This window comes from Ochotona curzoniae, unplaced genomic scaffold (assembly GCF_017591425.1).
Source record: "Ochotona curzoniae isolate NIBS_2020 unplaced genomic scaffold, NIBS_Ocur_1.0 contig_517, whole genome shotgun sequence".
Lineage (NCBI taxonomy): Eukaryota > Metazoa > Chordata > Mammalia > Lagomorpha > Ochotonidae > Ochotona > Ochotona curzoniae.
In genome coordinates, this window is record NW_024466454.1 from 1,080,570 (window position 1) to 1,098,875 (window position 18,306).

Consider the following 18,306-nt stretch of genomic DNA (forward strand, 5'->3'; position numbering starts at 1 on the left):
AAAAAAACTGCTAACCAGCTGTATGCTAAATAATGGCCTGGATGTTAAATAATGTTTTAAGCATAGCCCAAAAGGATTAACACCTTGTGTACTCACCCTGCTGCAAATAGAAGAGAAACTTGCCAGTTTCAGCATTTTTACAGGAAAATTGACAATAAAACTTAGGAGTATGTATTCTCTCTTAAGTGCGTTAATAGTCTTACACGTTTTATGACTCTTTCTTTTTGGATATATTCACGTTTTTCTTATCAGGCTTTCAATCATGTCTCCAGTATTTCCAGATGGCTTTCATATTTAAGTAAGAAAACAAAAAATGATGTTGAATATTTTCCTTCTTGTAGCTCACAGAGATTGTTGCTTATAAATTATTTGGTAATTATTTGATAAAATGATAACACATTATCACCAAATATCTTCCTCCTTTCTGGGGTCAAAATCTGATATGGTTCCGAATTTGTGTTGTTTATTTATTAAACTAAACTGAGAGAGAAAGTTTTTTGAAAGCTGAGTGAAGAAAATGTTTGTATTTTATCTCCTTTACAGTAAAGTAAGGAGTTTGGGATAGAACTAGGTTATATTTATAGTCTTAAATTAATGTTTTAAGAAAAAAAGTGGTTTTTAAAATATAATTGGATATTCAATGAGCAAAATCAAGCAGCTAAGGTAATCAAAATAAGTCAAACCTTTGCTGTTTGAATATTTAGTATGTGTGCTGTAATAACGAATTTCAATACAGTGGACTGTTGATTAAAGAGAATTTTTATTCTTAAGCTCTAATTATTTTAGAGTTTTCTTAAATCATCAGTGGAATGGCAACTGGTGATGTATTTTTGTTTCTTTGCTGCTATTCTCAATATAACTTGAAGGTAACAAGAAAGCACAATGACCATACGTGAGAAAACACTACTTTGGACTTTTTCCACTGGGACAATAAAGAGGGGTTTTTTCGCAGTATATGGATGTTTTTGCTATAACTTCATCCAGAAAGCCATGAAGACATGAAAGTGTCACCCATTCCAGGCTTCCCTGCAGAGCTAGAAACATTGCTTGTGAGCAGAGATAGCCCTGTCCCTCTTGCAAACTTTCACTTTCTGCTGCTAACATTGGAATACTTACTAAAGCTGCAAAAGCAAAAAAAAAACCAGAACAAACAAACAAAAAACCTTGTCCTTCTTGGTGCGCCTAGTAGACTTCTCCTTTCATAGGAGCTAGCTTGCTCCTTCTACAGTTGTGCTGTAGACTGTGTTCTTGACTTGGATGCAAAGAAGGCAACACCACTATTTGATCCTAAAAGAAAGTTTCTGTAAAACAGAGAGGCTGGGTCTTAAGCCTTCTACTTTCCATTCTTTGATGTGGTCAATACCCTGGATTTACAAATATGTGTTCGGTTTCCATGAGTTCTGACAGTATGTTTTGTCTTTTTTTTTTTTCTGAATGTGCTACTAAACAGAAGGGTCATGTCTCCCACCCACAAATTAACCCAAGGCTAAAGGGCCTAAGTGACCGTTTTGGCAGGAATTTGGACACCTTTGAACATGGTGGTGGCCACTCTTACAACCACAAACAAATTGAGGTATGAACGCTTCCACTGGTGCTTCATTGGGTGGGGGACTGGATTGCTCAGTCAAAGTCTAGGCTTTTTTTTTCTTCCAAGCGGCACAGTCTAAACACTGAAATCTTTCTTTTTTGTTTTCATTCCTAAGGAGGTTCTTCTTTTGCTGCTTTTCTTTCAGAGAAAAGGGCAAATCTAAATATGTGTCTTTGAATTGGGTTATTACTATATGTTTATACATATATTTAGGCAAAATTTTACATTTGATGGTATTGAAAGATATTTTTTCTCTCACTTTCACCTTTTCTTACACATAACAATGTTCAGTATTTAAAAAATATTTTGAAATTTTAAACAACTTTAACCTTATATGTTTAATAAAATATACTTCTTGCATAGATAAATCAGCTGAGGTTCAAGGAGTTATTTAAGCAATGCTATTAATTTCAATTCTACTTGATTCAGATGTTCCTGACTTAGTTGTCTCAGAGTATTTGAATGTGGCTGGTTGCTTATTATATCATAAACTTATATAGTGTCCTCTTCCTCTTTATCCATTTATGGAGTTTGAGGGAGGAGATTGCTTACGTGGATCTTACGTGGATCATGAGAAGCAAGTCCTTTTCAGCCATGGAAACCAGTCCAATCTCAAATCTCTCCAATCTCAAACTTAATACCTCTCTGTGTCATTAGATCACTCTCCGAGATTCAGATATTGGAGGGTTGTCAGCAATATGTTGATTAAAAAACAAATAAAAACCAGAAAGAAGTCACTTCAGACTGAAGCACACTTTGATTTGGGGAAACTCAACTCACAAAACAAATAGTTACATTGTAGAAGTCTATGCATTGATAGCCTATTAACTCTCCTGATCTGTATAGTTCAAGCACTGTGTAATCAATAGAAGGTTCCTTTGACATTATCGTCTCTCTGCTTTGAATCTTCCTTGCTGGAGAATGACAGGAAATGCTTTGTTCTCAGCAGAAGGAACAGAACAGGATTACGGGCTACCTTGAGCGAGCAGGGAAAGCAAGCAAGGAAAGGCTGCCTTCCTCTTTCCTTAACTTTGATATAAAAGGCAGACAGTGGATTTCCATTCATGCATGACCAGACACATTCTGACGGAGTATCTGCTGTCTTCTACACAATCAAATGTGACTTCCTTCATATTACTTTGTTTTGACTGCTGGAGTTAGGTATTCTGTATGGTGACAGCGAGCTTATTCAAGATAGCTTGAGGAGTTTGCGAGTCCTTAGAATAATGTGAATGCACGTAGCCTTAGCTCAGCCTCAAGATTTCCTCCACTTTGAATTTTTTTTCATTATATCCCATCAGGTTTACCTTTAGCAAAGTTTCTGCTCAAATTTTTTCTTTTTTTTAAACGGAGTTTGTTTTTTTCTAGCCACCACACAACATTAACGACTCTTGGTGTGTCAAATTAAATTTGAGTTTGGTTTCTGGAAGCCACAGGGACATGCATGTGAGCACCAGGGTTGCAGAGTTCTGTAACAGTGCTGATCTAGGAACACGGATATGCCATTGTCCTGTCTCTTTAATTAACTAGATAGAGAATGTGTAAAAGCAAGAACCTACCAATCTTTACAGCTTAAATGCGGCTAACTGGAATTTCCAAATTTGTGTTTACTGTTTTTTGCTTCCATTTTCCCACCTTCTTTCCTGCGTGTTGGGAAGCCTTCGATCTGTTTTCTTACATAGTATACTGGTTAGACTAAGCTAGCGTTGTTTAAAAAGCAGGTTTCTTAATTTTTTCTGGTGTGAGTGTCCCTGTTGTTAGAATATCCATGAACAGCCACATCCAAGCTACTAAACAATAACATTTTAAATCTTGAACAAAGATAGAGAGAAATGTAAATAATATCTTGCCTTATATTTGCTTTCCTTTCTAGCCAAGTTTTACCCCCTCGAGTGTAAGGAAGAATGTCACAAGCATGATTATGATAAACTATTGATGTTGAGAAAGTATTACCAGTAGTTTCAACAAGTTCTGTGTCTGAACAAACATTCCTAGGAGGTAAATCCCATAATACACGTATCCCTGTTTTCCTTTCCTTTCACTTCTGTTGTATTGGTCCTCTCTACCTAATGTTAGAGTTCATTGATTCTTCAAAGATTGCTATTTCTAATATAAATCACCCTGGGTAAATCTTAATGCCATTTATAGTTGTACCATAGAAGCCTGAAGTTTAATAATAAGTAGAGAAAAAGTATTTGCAATGCAAAGACCCTCCTTACATTAATATAATCCAGAACCCAATTTTTGTTTTCTTTAAAATAAGGAAGATGCAGCAAAGACCATTTGAAAAATACTACTGTGCTGATCTGAGGCATGGCTTTCAGTGCCTCGGGGGCACAATATTAGGAGAGAGAAGGCCAAAGAATGCTATTTTTAGTTGAACAGTTCAGCAGATGGAGACATGAATACTCATATATCTGAAGGTTGAGGGACTTGAACCATTAATTTTGATAATGTATTTAACCCTGGGAACAATCAGAAACTGTAACTCTGAGCTTACAATGCTTTTGACCTTTAGAGAACAGAAAGCGCTTGCTATAGTAAACAATATATTATATTACTACCTTTTCCAATTCTCTCACCCTTATAAATTTCAGAACTAGTTGCCATTTGCTTTCCTTAGCTTTGTTAGCATTGGTCCTTAAGTAAGTGAAAAAGAATGTTAAGGAAAGGAAACTAGGATAATGAGGCAGTCATGGAAATATAGCGTTTAAATAGCTATGATGTTAGATTATTTCTGTAGAAATATTATCTCAGAAACTATGCTCTGAATGCCTTCTACATAAAATGAAAAAAGGTTTCATGTATTGATTCATTTTATGTGGTAACTATTCAATATGATGGCCTTTATTTTAGTTTAGTTTTGTTTTTAATTGGAAGTAATGTCGTTTCAAAGTTGCAGCTTCTATTAAACACAATCTGATACCATATGCAAAATGATACACCTGTCTCGTGCCTTCTTACTAAATGATGCATGCTTCTCTTTAGCAAATATAGCAGTTAAGTATCACACAGCTTAAGAATTTCTAATTAAAATATCTCCACATGTCAGCATATTGGCAATGTATTATTTTAATCCATTTATTTTGTTTATGAAACAGTGACATATGTTTAGATTGTGAAATATATGAGGCTTAAAAAGCACTTTATTGAAGAAAATTAATTCCTACAATACTGTCTGGGTAATGTGTTCACTCACCCAGTCAGTCCCTGGCAGCAGTGCCAGTCTTAATGTTGGATAGTCACAGTTACCAGTTTCTTCCACATAACAGTCTTGAAAAGAGGCTGAACTGTGCTTTTTCTTAGCTCCAATGGTAGGTTTTTCTTTCATTATCTCCCCCCACCCCATTACTTCTTAGCTTAAGCCTGTCCCCAAAATACTCTGTTACCTTTAACATATATGATATATGTTATATATATTATATACATATATATGTGTAATAAGGAATGCAAATGAATACATGTATAAGGGATTTTGAATGACCAATCAAAATTAAAGTAGGCTAGTTACTTTTTCGAAGTTAGACGTAGTAATTTGTTTGTCAGCAACAGGGAAATGTTGGGTCAGTCTAAGATAAAGTGACTGTCAGCAGTTATTCCTACAAGACAAGTAATTTCACTCAATGTATTACTGACAGATTGCTCACTTCTCTGAATCACCAGAGAAAACAAACTTAATATTGTTACAGGCAGAGCTTCTGTCTTCATTAGCTTCAGAGAATGATTTTTATCGTGCATTCAAAGCCTACCAAGCTTTAGTTGGAACATATTTTAAGAGTGGTTCTTGGTAGGATAACATGGATAATATTCTAAATGAAAGAATTGTCCATGAAAATTAAAATATCAATACAAATGTTTTTTCACTTTCATTTCATGGGCTTTCTGTGTGGTTTAGAGGAGATTTTAGAAAAGGAATATAATTAGAGCCTGAAAGTACTAAGAAAAACCTATCAACAATAAGTCACTCTTAAATGAAACTATAAAAGTCTTGCCCAATTTGCAATGATAAAGGAGAACAATTGAAGTTTTTGCAAAAGTGAACATATGCACATGTTTTGTTTAAATGATATTGTCAATTTTCTGTGCAACAAATGGAAAGTGAAGAAGTAACCATAGGTATCTGGAATGCTCTATTTGTATTTCACTTCCAGCCTGAACCCTTATGATACTGTATTTAGATGTTGCACTGGCTCCGACTCTTGTCTTATTTGCAATTGTAAACATTTCTCAGTGCTACAGGGAAATAGGAGTGTGAATTAGCTTTGCTGGAGGGCATTAGGAGGCTGTGGTTTCTAATACAGAAGAGAACTGAATAAAGAGTTGATTAGAGTGACCTATTACTGGCTACCCGATGGTGAAAGAGGAAAGCACTGATTCAAAGCGGGCTTTAAGAATGCCAACTATGGGGATGTGCGTTGAGGGAAAATGCTTGTTTTTTCTTAATCAGGCTTCACTTATCCCCTTTGACTCTTTTCATGACTTTTAGGAGTGTGGTAGAACTTGAGAGGACCATTATAGCCGGGATTACATGAGCTGTGGACTAATGGAATGAGCTCCACTTAGGGAATTAGAACCTTAAGTTAGGGTTTTCACTATTACTTGCTATGATGTCTTGAACTGTTCTCCAAATAACTCTTCAGGTTTTTTTTTTTTCATTGTAAAAAGAACACAGTAACATATTCTCAGAATTGTGAATAGTAAATAGGACAATAAACCATGTATTTAATTTCAGCAAATGCAACTTAAACATCATCAGAATAGGTTGAAAAGTTTGCAGCACCATAATGGCAGTAAAATTTACTCTAATTTTTTTGATTAGAGTGCTTCTGTGGATCAGTTCTACTCTAGTAGAGTTTCACTCACCAAATTTAAGCTTGTTCCATCACTTTTAAGGTTTAATTATTTCATTTTTTTTTTAAAAAGGAGACTAAGAGAGGGAGAAGGAGAGAAATTGAGAGAGATCTGTTGGTTCACGTTCCAAAGGCTGAGCAAGACTGGAGCATCCTCTGGGTCTTCTCTGTGAGTGGTAGGGACTCAAGTCCCAGAGCCCTCACCTACCACCTCACAGGCACAAATCTGGGAGCTGGATTGGAAGCAGAGTAGCTGAGACTAACAACTGAACTCATTTCATTATTATGGAATTCTCAGCGTTTCTTGCTATAGTATTTGTAGAGAAAAAAAATAAGAAGTGAATAAATGTTCTTTGATGATTATCTGAGACCCAAACAATTTTGAAGACTTTTTAAGTTTGATCTAGTGCTCAGTCTGTAGAATGCATTCTGTATAAATGAATTTTCATTCCAGAGCAAAACAATTTTTGCAGTTTCTAAATGAATCCTGATGAACCTCAAGAAATAATGAACAGAGAGAATGCAAATATAAAGATAGTTCCTACTGTTTACAAGCATGCCTTGTCGTTGCGGAAAGTGAAACAGCAGATTACACCCACCCACACATTAAAACATTGGGTAAACTGGATGCTCTTTAGGGAATCTGATTCTCATTTAGTTTCAGCATAGGGCTTGAAAGCTAAGCAAGTTGTCTTTTCTCACACAAGCCTTGCAATTCAGTGTGTTAAAAGTTACTTAATTAGAGCCTCCCATTGTGGCACAGCCAACTTAGTTACCACCTGTAATACCAGCATCCCATAGCAGTGTACAGTTTTGAGTTCCAGCTGTACCACTTCTAGTCCAGTTCCCTGCTAATGCACGTGGGGTAGGATAGCCCAATACCTTGGGCCTTCGTGACCCACATGGAAGACCAGGACTGAGCACTGGACTCCAGGGTCTGGCTGCTTCCTGATCCCACCCTGACTATTGCAGTCATTTGGAGAGCAAACAAAAAGGCAGATTTCTTTTTCTGTTTTTCTGTTGCTGTTTCTCTCTTCCTTAAATAAATAAATAGGTTTTAAAGGTTGTTTGATCAGTGAGGTATTCAGCTATACTCATTGAGCAGGCTGTGTAGGAACATAGGACTCTGGAGTGAGGACCTGTGCAGTCTTCTGTTTCTCCTATTGTGAGATTTTCACCTACAGCTATTTAGTTCCAGCCCCACTAATTAGTCAACTCAGCAGGGAGTCCCTGGGTGTGTGAGTGCAGCAGATCTCCAGTATGCACAGACTCGGCATCTCTGGATTCAAACAAGACAGAGAGAAGCTATGTTTTAAAAATTGCACCTACCCTGAACGTACACACAATTTTCTTGTTATTGTTCCCTAAAGAATATAGTATAACCACTATTTGTACAGCATTTGCATTATATTAAGCATTATAGGTACTTTAGAGATTACTTAAAGCATGGAAGAGTATGAAGATAGGTTATATGGACGTATCAGATAATTTCATAAAAATAACTTAAATATTCATAGAATTTTGTTATCCATGGTGTTGAGGAGAAATCTGGAAGCAATCCCCCATGGCTAATGGCACAATAGTATATTCAGGCTTAAATAGACTGCTTGTAGTCAGTAACGGTTTCTAGAACAGTGACAGGTAAAGTATTATTTTCAGTTTTAGTGTGTATCTGTATAAACATATGTTGTAATGAAGAACCTGGGAATTCAGTGAAGTGATTAATAAAATATAAGTGTTGAAAGTTTGAACGTGAAACATTGTAAGTTTTAGAAAATGCTTTGCTAGTGTTTCCAACTATATGTCAAATTAATAAGCATTAAGGAAACTGACATCAGAAATAAGATGTGATTAAGCATTTTTACCCATAAGATAATGGTTCAGATTCAACAGGGAAAAATAAGTTTTTTAAAAAACGATTTATTCATTTTTATTGAAAAGTCAGACATACAGAGAGGATGAGAGACAGAGACAAAGATCCGTCTGATGATTCACTCCCCTAACAGCCACTATGGCTGGAGCTGAGCTGAGCTGATCTGAAGCCAGGAGCCTGGAACTTCATCCAGGTCTCCCACATGGGTGCAGGAGTCCCAAGGCTTTGAGCCATCCTTGACTGCTTTCCCAGGCCTGAAGCAGGGAGTTGGATGGGAAGCGAGGCTGCTGGGATTAGAACTAGCATCCATATGGGATCCTGGCACATGCAAGGTGAGAACTTTAGCCACTACACTATTGCACCAGGCCCACAAAATAAGTTTTAAATTATACTTAATTTAAAAAATTGAGAAGTTATGGTGTGTGTTTTCCATCCCAGGCGAGTCTCAGATGAGGGCTTGGCTTTCCAGTGACAAGAGCTAGCACTTAGTTGTTTCTGCTCTTTTAGTCCTTTCTGTTTACTATAGAAGAGTTCATATGTATAGGTCTAGATGCTTATGGAAACACATAGAAGTTGGAAATTCAGAGAAATTTTGTATTGGTTTAAGTACTGATTTGCAATCATCTCTTTTTAAAAACTATTTTGAATTGTAAGGATTATGAAAAGAGCTATGAGTATAACTGGGTTCTGTTATTATCTTCCAAACATACATAGTATTAAGGAAGGATTTTTTTGCACTATCACATGTGATTAAACAAGCACTTAACATCTACTGCATACTCAGTACTGGGTGCTATGTGCATTAAAATGCCATTGTGTGCTCCCTAATTTCAGTCCTTCATCATAATGCATAATTGATGGCAACCATCAAGTCAGCTTGAATTAGACTGACAGGAATTCACTTTCTTTCCCCCTTAGTTTTAGAAACATGTGTTCCTTTATATTAACAATCTTTTACTTCAGATTTAGTTAAGTGTAGTGAAGTATCTATATTTTAGTTTAAGAGAGTAATCATGGAAGCAAAACAGAGCCAAATAAACTTCCCAAGCCCTCATTTGGTGAAATAAGATTGTGTCAAATGTTTAATTTGTAGTGAGCTTCCTCAAGAGCTCACCCATTGCTGTGGTGTCTCTCTTCTAATAACATCTTTTATACCTAGAAGTAACCTGTGGCGTTATAATATCTAAAATGATCCAGACCATGATCATTGTTACTCTGTCATGATTTCTCTGGAGCTATTGACTTTGAGCACTATGACTCAGGTGAAGTGAAGAAAATTAATACTTAATGGCTCAGTGCAATAGTGTAGCAGCTTGCATGTGCCGGGATCCCATATGGACGCTGATTCTAATCCTGGTGGCCCCGCTTCCCATCCAGCTCCCTACTTGTGGCCTGGGAAAGCAGTTGAGGACAGCCCAAAGCCTTGGGACCCCTGCTCCCATGTGGGTGACCTGGATGAAGATCCAGGCTCCTGGCTTCAGATCAGCTCAGCTCTGGGTGTTGCGGTCACTTGGGGAGTGAACCAGCGGACAGAAAATCTTTTTCTGTCTCTCCTTCATTCTGTAAATCTGCCTTTCTAATAAAAATGAATAAATCTTAAAAAATTAATACCTAAAATTACATGTATTTGTTCCACTATTAAATGTTATAGAATATAAACACATAGTTTTCATTTGGAGGGATTTTGAAACAGAGCTGTTGGTCATCTAAAAATTCCATTTTGAATGATCTAATTTTGATTCTAGGTTACCTACTCATTTAAGTTAAATAAAAGGTGAAGGAGTTTTTTAAAATCCTTACTAGAAACCACAATTGTTAGCTTTGAATGTGGCTATTGAAATATCACAATGCTTTTCATATCATTAGGGTTGATCAAAGTGTGTCTTTAAATCACGCTTAAAAAATTTGAAAAATGCTATGTACTGCTTGATTCGAACCGTATCTCATTCTGGAAGAAGAAAAGCTTTAGAGATAGTAAGAAATACCAAGGATTGTCCCAGGTTGGAATGGAAAAGGAGGTGAATATGTGGCACATGGAGAATCTCTAGGGCAGCAAAGATGTTATAGTGGCATATCATTATACACTTGCCAGAATCCATAGAATGAGCAAAACCAAGAAAAAATTATAAAATTAAATTAGGGCGTTTAGGTGATTATATCAGCGTAGGATGTGATGGTAGACTATGTTGATAATAGAGAGACTATACAGGAATAGTTCATGAGTTTATGGGAAATAGAAGTAAAAGATAATATTACATTCTAGTTTGGTTTTGAACCTTAAATTGCTCTAGAAAAAAAATTCACAAGCAAATCTAAATAGCTCAGAGAGTGCTCATTATATGCCAGGTATTGTCCTTTTTTTAAGATTTGTTTTCCATGTAAAGGCATATTTACAGAGAGAATGAGAGGCTGAGAGAAAGGTTTCGTAACTGCTGGTTGGCTCCCCAAATGGCTGCAATAGCAGGAACTGAACCAGTCTGAATCCAGGAGCTGGGCGCTTCTTCCAGGTCTTCCACACAGGTGCAGGGTCCCAAGGCTTTGGGCCGTCCTCTGCTGCTTTCCTAGGTCATAAACAGAGACCTGAATTGGAAGTGGGACAGCTTGGACACAAACTGGTACCCATATGGGATCCTGGCACTTGCAGAGGATTAGCAAATGGAGCTAACTCAGTAGCCCTACCATGCGCCATTCTAATTGGTGGTCCTCAACTAGGGGCATGTCTTTCCTGCTCCACAAGGGCTTGGTTGATAATATCTGCAGATATTTTCCACTGTTTCGAATGGTGGGAAAGTGAGTCTCCACTTGCATTTCTTGGTGGAGACCAAATAGGTATTGAGGAACACCCTATAATGCCCAGTTCAGCTACTTCCAATAAAATTTATCCACTCCAAAGTGTCAGTAATGCTAAGGTTGCTGTCTTAGATGATGGGAGAAAATATCATAAAAGATCTTGAGTAAAGCCCCTGCTCTCATGGCTTACCTTCTAACCAAGGAGAGAAAAAATAGGAGCATTTAGTAGAGAACTCAGATGTCAACTCATCTTCATCTGAATAGAAACATCCAGCTTACATATGTACTTGTCTGTCTGAATCTGGCCGTCCAATTTTTAAAAACTGAGACCTATTCAATTGTTTATCCTCAGTTTTTGCTTCACAATCAGCTTGAAAACTGAAACTTTAATTCTGCGTGCTCACCTCTGCCTAGAGGAATCACAACTTTCTTAATAGTGCTTGTACTTGTGAAAGTTGGGGAGGACTTGGGAGCCGCTCATTGGTTTCTGTAGGATGCCATTTCCTGAGATCCCGTAGGACGAATGGAATCACTCTTGGTAATGAATCTATACTTGATGCACAGATTGGATATTACAAAGGAAGACTGAATTTATTTCTAAAGCAAACCCCCAAAAAGATACAAATAATAACATTCTGTGTATACACGAGTATAGGAATGGATTTGTATATGTACACATATATTCATATAATACCTACTTTATAGATTTTTTCTATTTTTAATTGAAATTTTTATTTCACCCTTGTATTAAGTGTCTTTTTGTAGTGTCCCCATATTCAAGAAGAAAGTGAAGCTCACGTAAATCTGTCATGAACCACATTATTCATGTAATAAGAAAATGAGACTACAGTGGATGGCTTAATTATAGTTTAAATTTTACTTATAAACCAAGATTCTTTGCATTAAAATCTGCTGACTGGTATGGAGGAAGCACTGGTCAATTAGAAGCTTTCTTACATAAGCTACACCTCTATTTTTATAATATTTAAGTGAATTAAAAGCATCTTAATTGACTCCAAAAGGGAAAAATTTCAAACTCAACACAATATTCACAGTATCCCAAAGAGTTCATATAGTTTTCAGATTTCAAGCTAACTGTGCAGAAGAGATTTCAAAGCAAGAACTACCACAACGAGAAGCGTCCGGTTTTATTCTGAAGCTTTCCTGTGAGGAAATGCTGAGGATGCTTTTTGCACAATGCCAGAATCCTCTACTTTTGAGGGTTTCTGTGGCCGTCTTACGATTTTGAAGTTTTGATATGTCTCCTGCCATAGCTAGGGAGCTACGTCCTTGCCCATCCTAGCCTGTGCTGCCCGCTGAGCGTGTTCAGCAGGTTGCATGCCAGCAGAGGAAGCAGATGTTTGGCCATACTGGAACGGAATGCCTGCTGCATCAGGAGCTGGGCATTCCTCCTGACATCTGGACGTTGCTGGAGCAGGATGCGTGCCTCAGGCCCCGGGGCTGCGGGAGTCGCAGGGCAGAGAGTACTGAGTCTTTGCGGCTCTTTAAGAGATTAGTGCACTGAAGCATCAATAATGTTGAATTATCGCTTGGCTGCCTTCTTCTCAGGAATCTTGGGACAATAGGAGAGGCAGCAAGGAGCATTTACAGGAAAGTCATGTTCAGAGAGACAAGAATAATTACAGAGTATTAAAGAGCTTTATTTTAAATGATTCAATTTACAAATAGCCCTTGTTGTGTGAAACTTTTCAGAAACACATGCACACACAGAGCTCTGGTTACTAAAAGAAACTTGTAATTAAAAAAAAAATGACTAGTATGGAAACACTCATTTGGTTTTTAGAGTTTGGTCATATTGTGTAAATGAAGACAGAACATGTGGTATATATATATATATATGTACACATTTTAAAATCTAACATTATCATTGGTAGGAAAGGAAGATTTTTAGGGAATAGACTGATTGGATTATACTGATTTTACTGTTTCACCTTATTGTCCTCAAAAGTGATCTGTCTGCTAAGCAGACATGAAACCATCTGTTACAGCAATTTCCTTTATGATATGTGTTACTTAAACACAATGGATAGGGAAATGGGTAGTTTAAAATGTGTTTTGCGAAGAACAGTTGTCACATTATGTTCTTATGCCTGTTGTAATTTTTCATTAGTGAGACCTCTGTGCTCAAAGAAGTCTTCTTACAAACAGATTATGGCGTTTGTGTTCTCAGTAATATGCTGGAGAAGAGTGCTATGCTGCTCTCACTTAACCTCACATATTCTAAGGGGTTATATTTAATTAACACTGGTGAGAGGTTGACCTGAGAGGCTGTGGAAAGTGATTGAGCTGCATTTTCCAAGCTCTGCTCTAGTCAGCTGGGAGAGAAATGAAAAAATAGAAAGTACTATTTTCTGAAATTCCCTCTAACTAAGCTGTATTTCAACGGGCCATTTAATGCTCAAATGGACAAAGGTATTACTTCAGTCATTGAATTGTATCAAACTCCTTCTCAGAGGCCCAGTTTAAAAACTCTGTAGGAAAAGTAGTTTAGCATCACATTCTCAATGGATTTCTCTCAGCCTGCTTAAAAAGACAGGGAAATAAATGAAAGCAAATTTTATAAAAAGGAGCAACACTCCGTATCCCTGGGTGGAATGGAGCATGTGCCCATGCAGTGTGCGCACACTGGGGCTGCTCTCCAGAACTCGGGAGTTCCTCAGCTCACACAGAAAAAATATATTCTCCTCTCTGCAGTGCTCAGGACATCTTTCTCGGGTCTGAGACATGCCTGCCCCAAATCCCAAGGGACACTCTCTGCAAATTGTGTAGTTATGTCATTGCCGCTTCCATAGTGCAGTGGAGCAGAAGTGCAAGTGCATGAGAATGAGAGAAGCCTTATTGAAATGATAACAGCCTGGATGTGACTGATTTGCCTGGAAATGCTGCACTTCTCTGTCCATTTATCAAATGTTGTAACATGAGGTATTTCTTAGTTGCAGAAGATAGTAGTCATCTATAGTTCACCTAAGTCCAACGATACGCTCCTGGTTGTACTAGCACATCTGTCTCCGTTTCCTGAGTGTGAAAGACTGCCATCACCTGCAGACATAACTCGCTATGAACAGGATGAGGACTCTATCATCAGTCCTGTGTTATGGTCATTTTTTGAAGCAGCCTACTACCTTTTGTTTAGCAGCTGCCTTGTTTTGTGTTTGTGCAATAATAAATGACTTGGTGATTTCTTGTTTCTGCTAGAACTCTGTAGTTAAAAGAGCTGACCACCTAGGAGCTAGTTTTCCCTCAACTTTGGTTTCTTCATCTGTGGCTTGAGGATAATGATACTTTCCATAGGGTTTTTATGGGAATTAAATGAGATAATATAAACCAACTGGCTTTGCACATTGTCTACTGCATGGCACATACACAATAAATTTCACTTCTTTCCTTACTGATATAGTTGTTTTCTCCTTATAGTCACTCATCACTAAATATTTTCATAACTTGTTCTACGTACTTTCATTACATTTTCATTACATTACATTTTCATTTCCATTCAGTAAGATCTATTACTTTCATTACTCCATTCAGTAAGAAAGCTGAGCAACATTCTGAGTTCATGCAGTAAAAGAAGAGAAAATACATTAAATGAGCAATACTTTGAAGACATAAGAAAAAGGTAGCATAGAATGATTATTTGACATATATGTATCTAAAAATACTAATTTATTGATTTACCCATCTGGGTATGTACAGGCACTTTGAAATCCTGTCATCATAATGTCAGTGCTGGATGAGTTCTCATTTTAGAAAGAATAATGCATAGTATAGTATAGTGTAAGTATAATTATAAGTATTAGTATAAGTATTAGTATAGTATAAGGCCCAACATGGTACCCTAGTGACTAAAGGCCTCGCCTTGCATGTGCCAGGATCCCATATATGGGCAGCTCCACTTCCTACCTAGCTCCCTGCTTGTGGCTTGGTAAAGCAGACAAGGATGGCCCAAAGCCTTGGGACGTTGCACCCATGTGGGAGACCTGGAAGAGGCTCTTGGCTCCTGGGTCCAAATTGGCTCAGCTCTAGCCATTGTGACCACTTGGGGAGTGAATTGGCAGATGGAGGATATTTCTTTCTGTCTCTCATACTCTCTATATATCTGACTTTTCAACAAAAATAAATAAATTTTAAAGACCCAGTACAATATTCAGCAAGAAGAGATGTCAACTCAGCACTTAGAGTGCTGTTAACTGGGCTTCCCACTGACTAAGACATACATGCTGTGACATTGAAAGAATAGCTTTTACAAATAGAGCATGAGGCTATGAAATGCCACAAGCCTCCAGAGCTAGAAATATCTTTTGAGGTCTTGAAGATCAAGTCCTGGCTCTACTCCTCATTCTATGACCTTAACTAAATTAATTTTCCTTTTAGCCATTTTCATTAAATTATAAGGACTATGTAACAAATCTGTTGTAAAAAGTGTGTCCATATAGCAGCTCTGCCAGGTGCTATATGGATTTTTTCGATTGCACAGTTGAGGAGACTGAGACTCAGAGATGTAATTTAAATGACAAAAACTACACAGCTAGTAATTGGCTAGAATTTTGGTATGTAGAATTGTGAAGCAACAGTGTGAAGAACTAAACTTAATGACTTCTTATATATAAAGTTTGGCTGAGTAGAACTATATGGAAACACAGCCAAGAGCCTGGTGTCTCATGCTTCCACCTAGTTTTACATGAGGATGAGAGAGAGGCAGATTTAATAAGAGATTATTTATTTATTTATTTTGGCAATTGAATGTCCCAATCCACTGAAGTTTATAATCAAAACTGAAAGCAAGGTGTATAAGGTAAAGACTGGAAGACTCTGTTCCAGGGCTGGCCACTATTGAGTAGACCTATTGATAACAATAGGTCTAGTAGACAATATGATAGTAGACAATATGATAACATGGAGGGTTATTACATTAGTTTATGTATATACACTGATTCTCTAATGTTCATTAATTGTGTATTATGTAATATGCAGTATTTTCTACTTTGATCCTACTAAGATCAATAAAACTTGGTCACTGCCCTCAAAGTTCCCACAATCTAAAAAGCTGTGTGTTTGTGAGATGTATTCCCATGGTCAGGTGTTTCCCTCTACCTTGGAAAGTACTAGTCATCTTCATGGATGAGAGGATATTACAACTGAGTCTTGAAATAAGAGTATATGATCCTCTGGCTACTGGGGAAGGGTTCAGACTGACAGGGAGACAGAGAATAAAAAGACAATGAGAACAGTCTGTCTGTTGATGTAACTGCAGTAGATGACAGGACACATTTAGAAATAGTTGACCCAGAATGAGTATTACTTAAGCAAAAAAGGGTGACCTTAGAAAGGTAAGCAAAGGGTCAGATCGCAGAAAATCTTTTATACCACACTAGGGAATTTGTAATGCATGTGGTAGATGTGATTTTATTCACACCATAAATGAATGGTGAAGTAGTATAAGGTGTAGTGAACAATTTTATGGTGTGATATTCCTCCATTAACTTGATCTCTAGTTTACATTTCCCATTACTACATATTTAATAGTTAGGTGGCTATGTTTGGTAAGACTGATGGTCCATTTAGTACAATAGCACTCTGTGGCAAGCGAGACTGTACAAATAGTGTAATGATACACGCTGAAAACAAAACAGTTTAAGATTGAAGCAAAGCCAACGTCCAGCCATTTCCTAGGGATTTTGGGAAATCCTATAATCTGCAGTTTGTACTAAACCCAATCAGATTTAGCACATTGCTTCTCAGTGAATGGGACTTGATACTATTTTTTAAACAAATGATGAAACAAGAAGTAAAAAAAAAAAAAACTCTATAAAGAAAAGCTATGATTCTTCTAATTGTTAATGCCTTGTAATTATGTCCCTTTCTGGGATAATAAAATGTTCCTTGGCAGAGGTCAGGATCTCTGCCACTGACTTATTTAACAGATCCTCTTAACATCTGTCCTGCAGACTGTGCACTTCATTAGCAGACAAGAGACCCAACAGACCCAGCCTGCTGTGTACCTTTTTCACATTCACACAGCTGTGGATTAACTCAGACTTTCCAGAAGAGGACCAACCAGAAGGGATGGCATGGTTATTGGCCAGTCCTAAAAAGATGAGGAAAAAGAGCAAGAACAAATGTTGCCCTAGAACAATTCAGTGCTTTTTAGAGTGACAATTACCAGTCTGTTTTAAAAGGGAATAAAAGCAGCTATTTTACTAAAAAAGGAAAGTCTATTCATATCTGTGTGGGAACCTAATCAGGCTCTTGTTTCCAATGGCGATGACTCCACAGTCGCACCAGGTCTGGGACAAGAATGGTCCTTTTGTATGCCAATAACATGGAATCGATAAAATTTTCTTTAAGAGACATATGTGCTTACATCATGAGATGTGTTATTTGACAAAATGCTTTGTTCTCCTCATATTTCCCATTTAAAGTTCCATGCTGGGTGTTGGGCTGCAAATCTTTGATTAGGTAGAATTAGTTGCAGAAATAAAGTAGACACTTTTGTTCTGTGATTCATCTTGCTGAGCTGTAAATTATAGTAAAACATATAAGGAGTGACAGAAAGAAGTGCTGATTTGAACCTCTGACCCACACAGGCACAAAAAACATAAGATTAATCCTTCAAGGAGCTGCATACAGACATAAATATTCCATGGTCCACTCAGAATTATGCCCTCTTAACAAACTAAAGCTGTGATTTTGTGTCATGTAAAGGAGGGTTGTTGTGGTAGGCTTGGAGATACTATGTTTTAGAAAATTCCTCCCCAATGTAGGATTCTGAATGCTTACAGAATTTTCTCTATCCTACAAAGGATAATGAAAACAAGAACAAAACAAAGTTTCTGTCTCTTAAATGAATAACCAAGAGTGGTTCCCCCCCGCCCCCCACCGTCTTTCTTTTTGTTTTCTTTTTTTTTTTTTTTTTGAGATGTGAGACATTTTGTTTTATATCTTATGATTTTCTCAAAGCCATATTAACCGTTAGCGTGAAAAGGTTAGTTCTATGACGTACAGCATTTGGGCACTAATTCAATGTATTGTTAAACACAAAACATAAACTATGACCCTCCAAACCTTTGTAGTGACCGGGTTCTGTTCTGCTCATGATAACTTTTGTATCTTTTCATTAACCAAGGATCTTTTGGGGGACTTTCCTGTGGACCCAACCTACCTAACTTTCTTCAGTCAAATTAACT

The 18,306-nt window shown here is 37.2% G+C and overlaps 1 protein-coding gene across 20 annotated transcripts in view; it reads left to right on the forward strand.

The window, feature by feature from the left end:
- The window catches only part of SOX6 (SRY-box transcription factor 6), a 472,980-nt gene that overhangs the window by 352,174 nt on the left and 102,500 nt on the right, over positions 1-18,306 (forward strand). For 14 of the 20 annotated variants that reach the window (XM_040989053.1, XM_040989047.1, XM_040989045.1 and 11 more), the window contains one exon: positions 1,451-1,573. The exons of the other annotated variants lie outside the window; for them this stretch is intronic. In XM_040989053.1, coding sequence (XP_040844987.1) covers positions 1,451-1,573 — 123 coding nt within the window. The remainder of the gene's footprint in view (positions 1-1,450; positions 1,574-18,306) is intronic. 20 annotated transcript variants of the gene reach the window in all.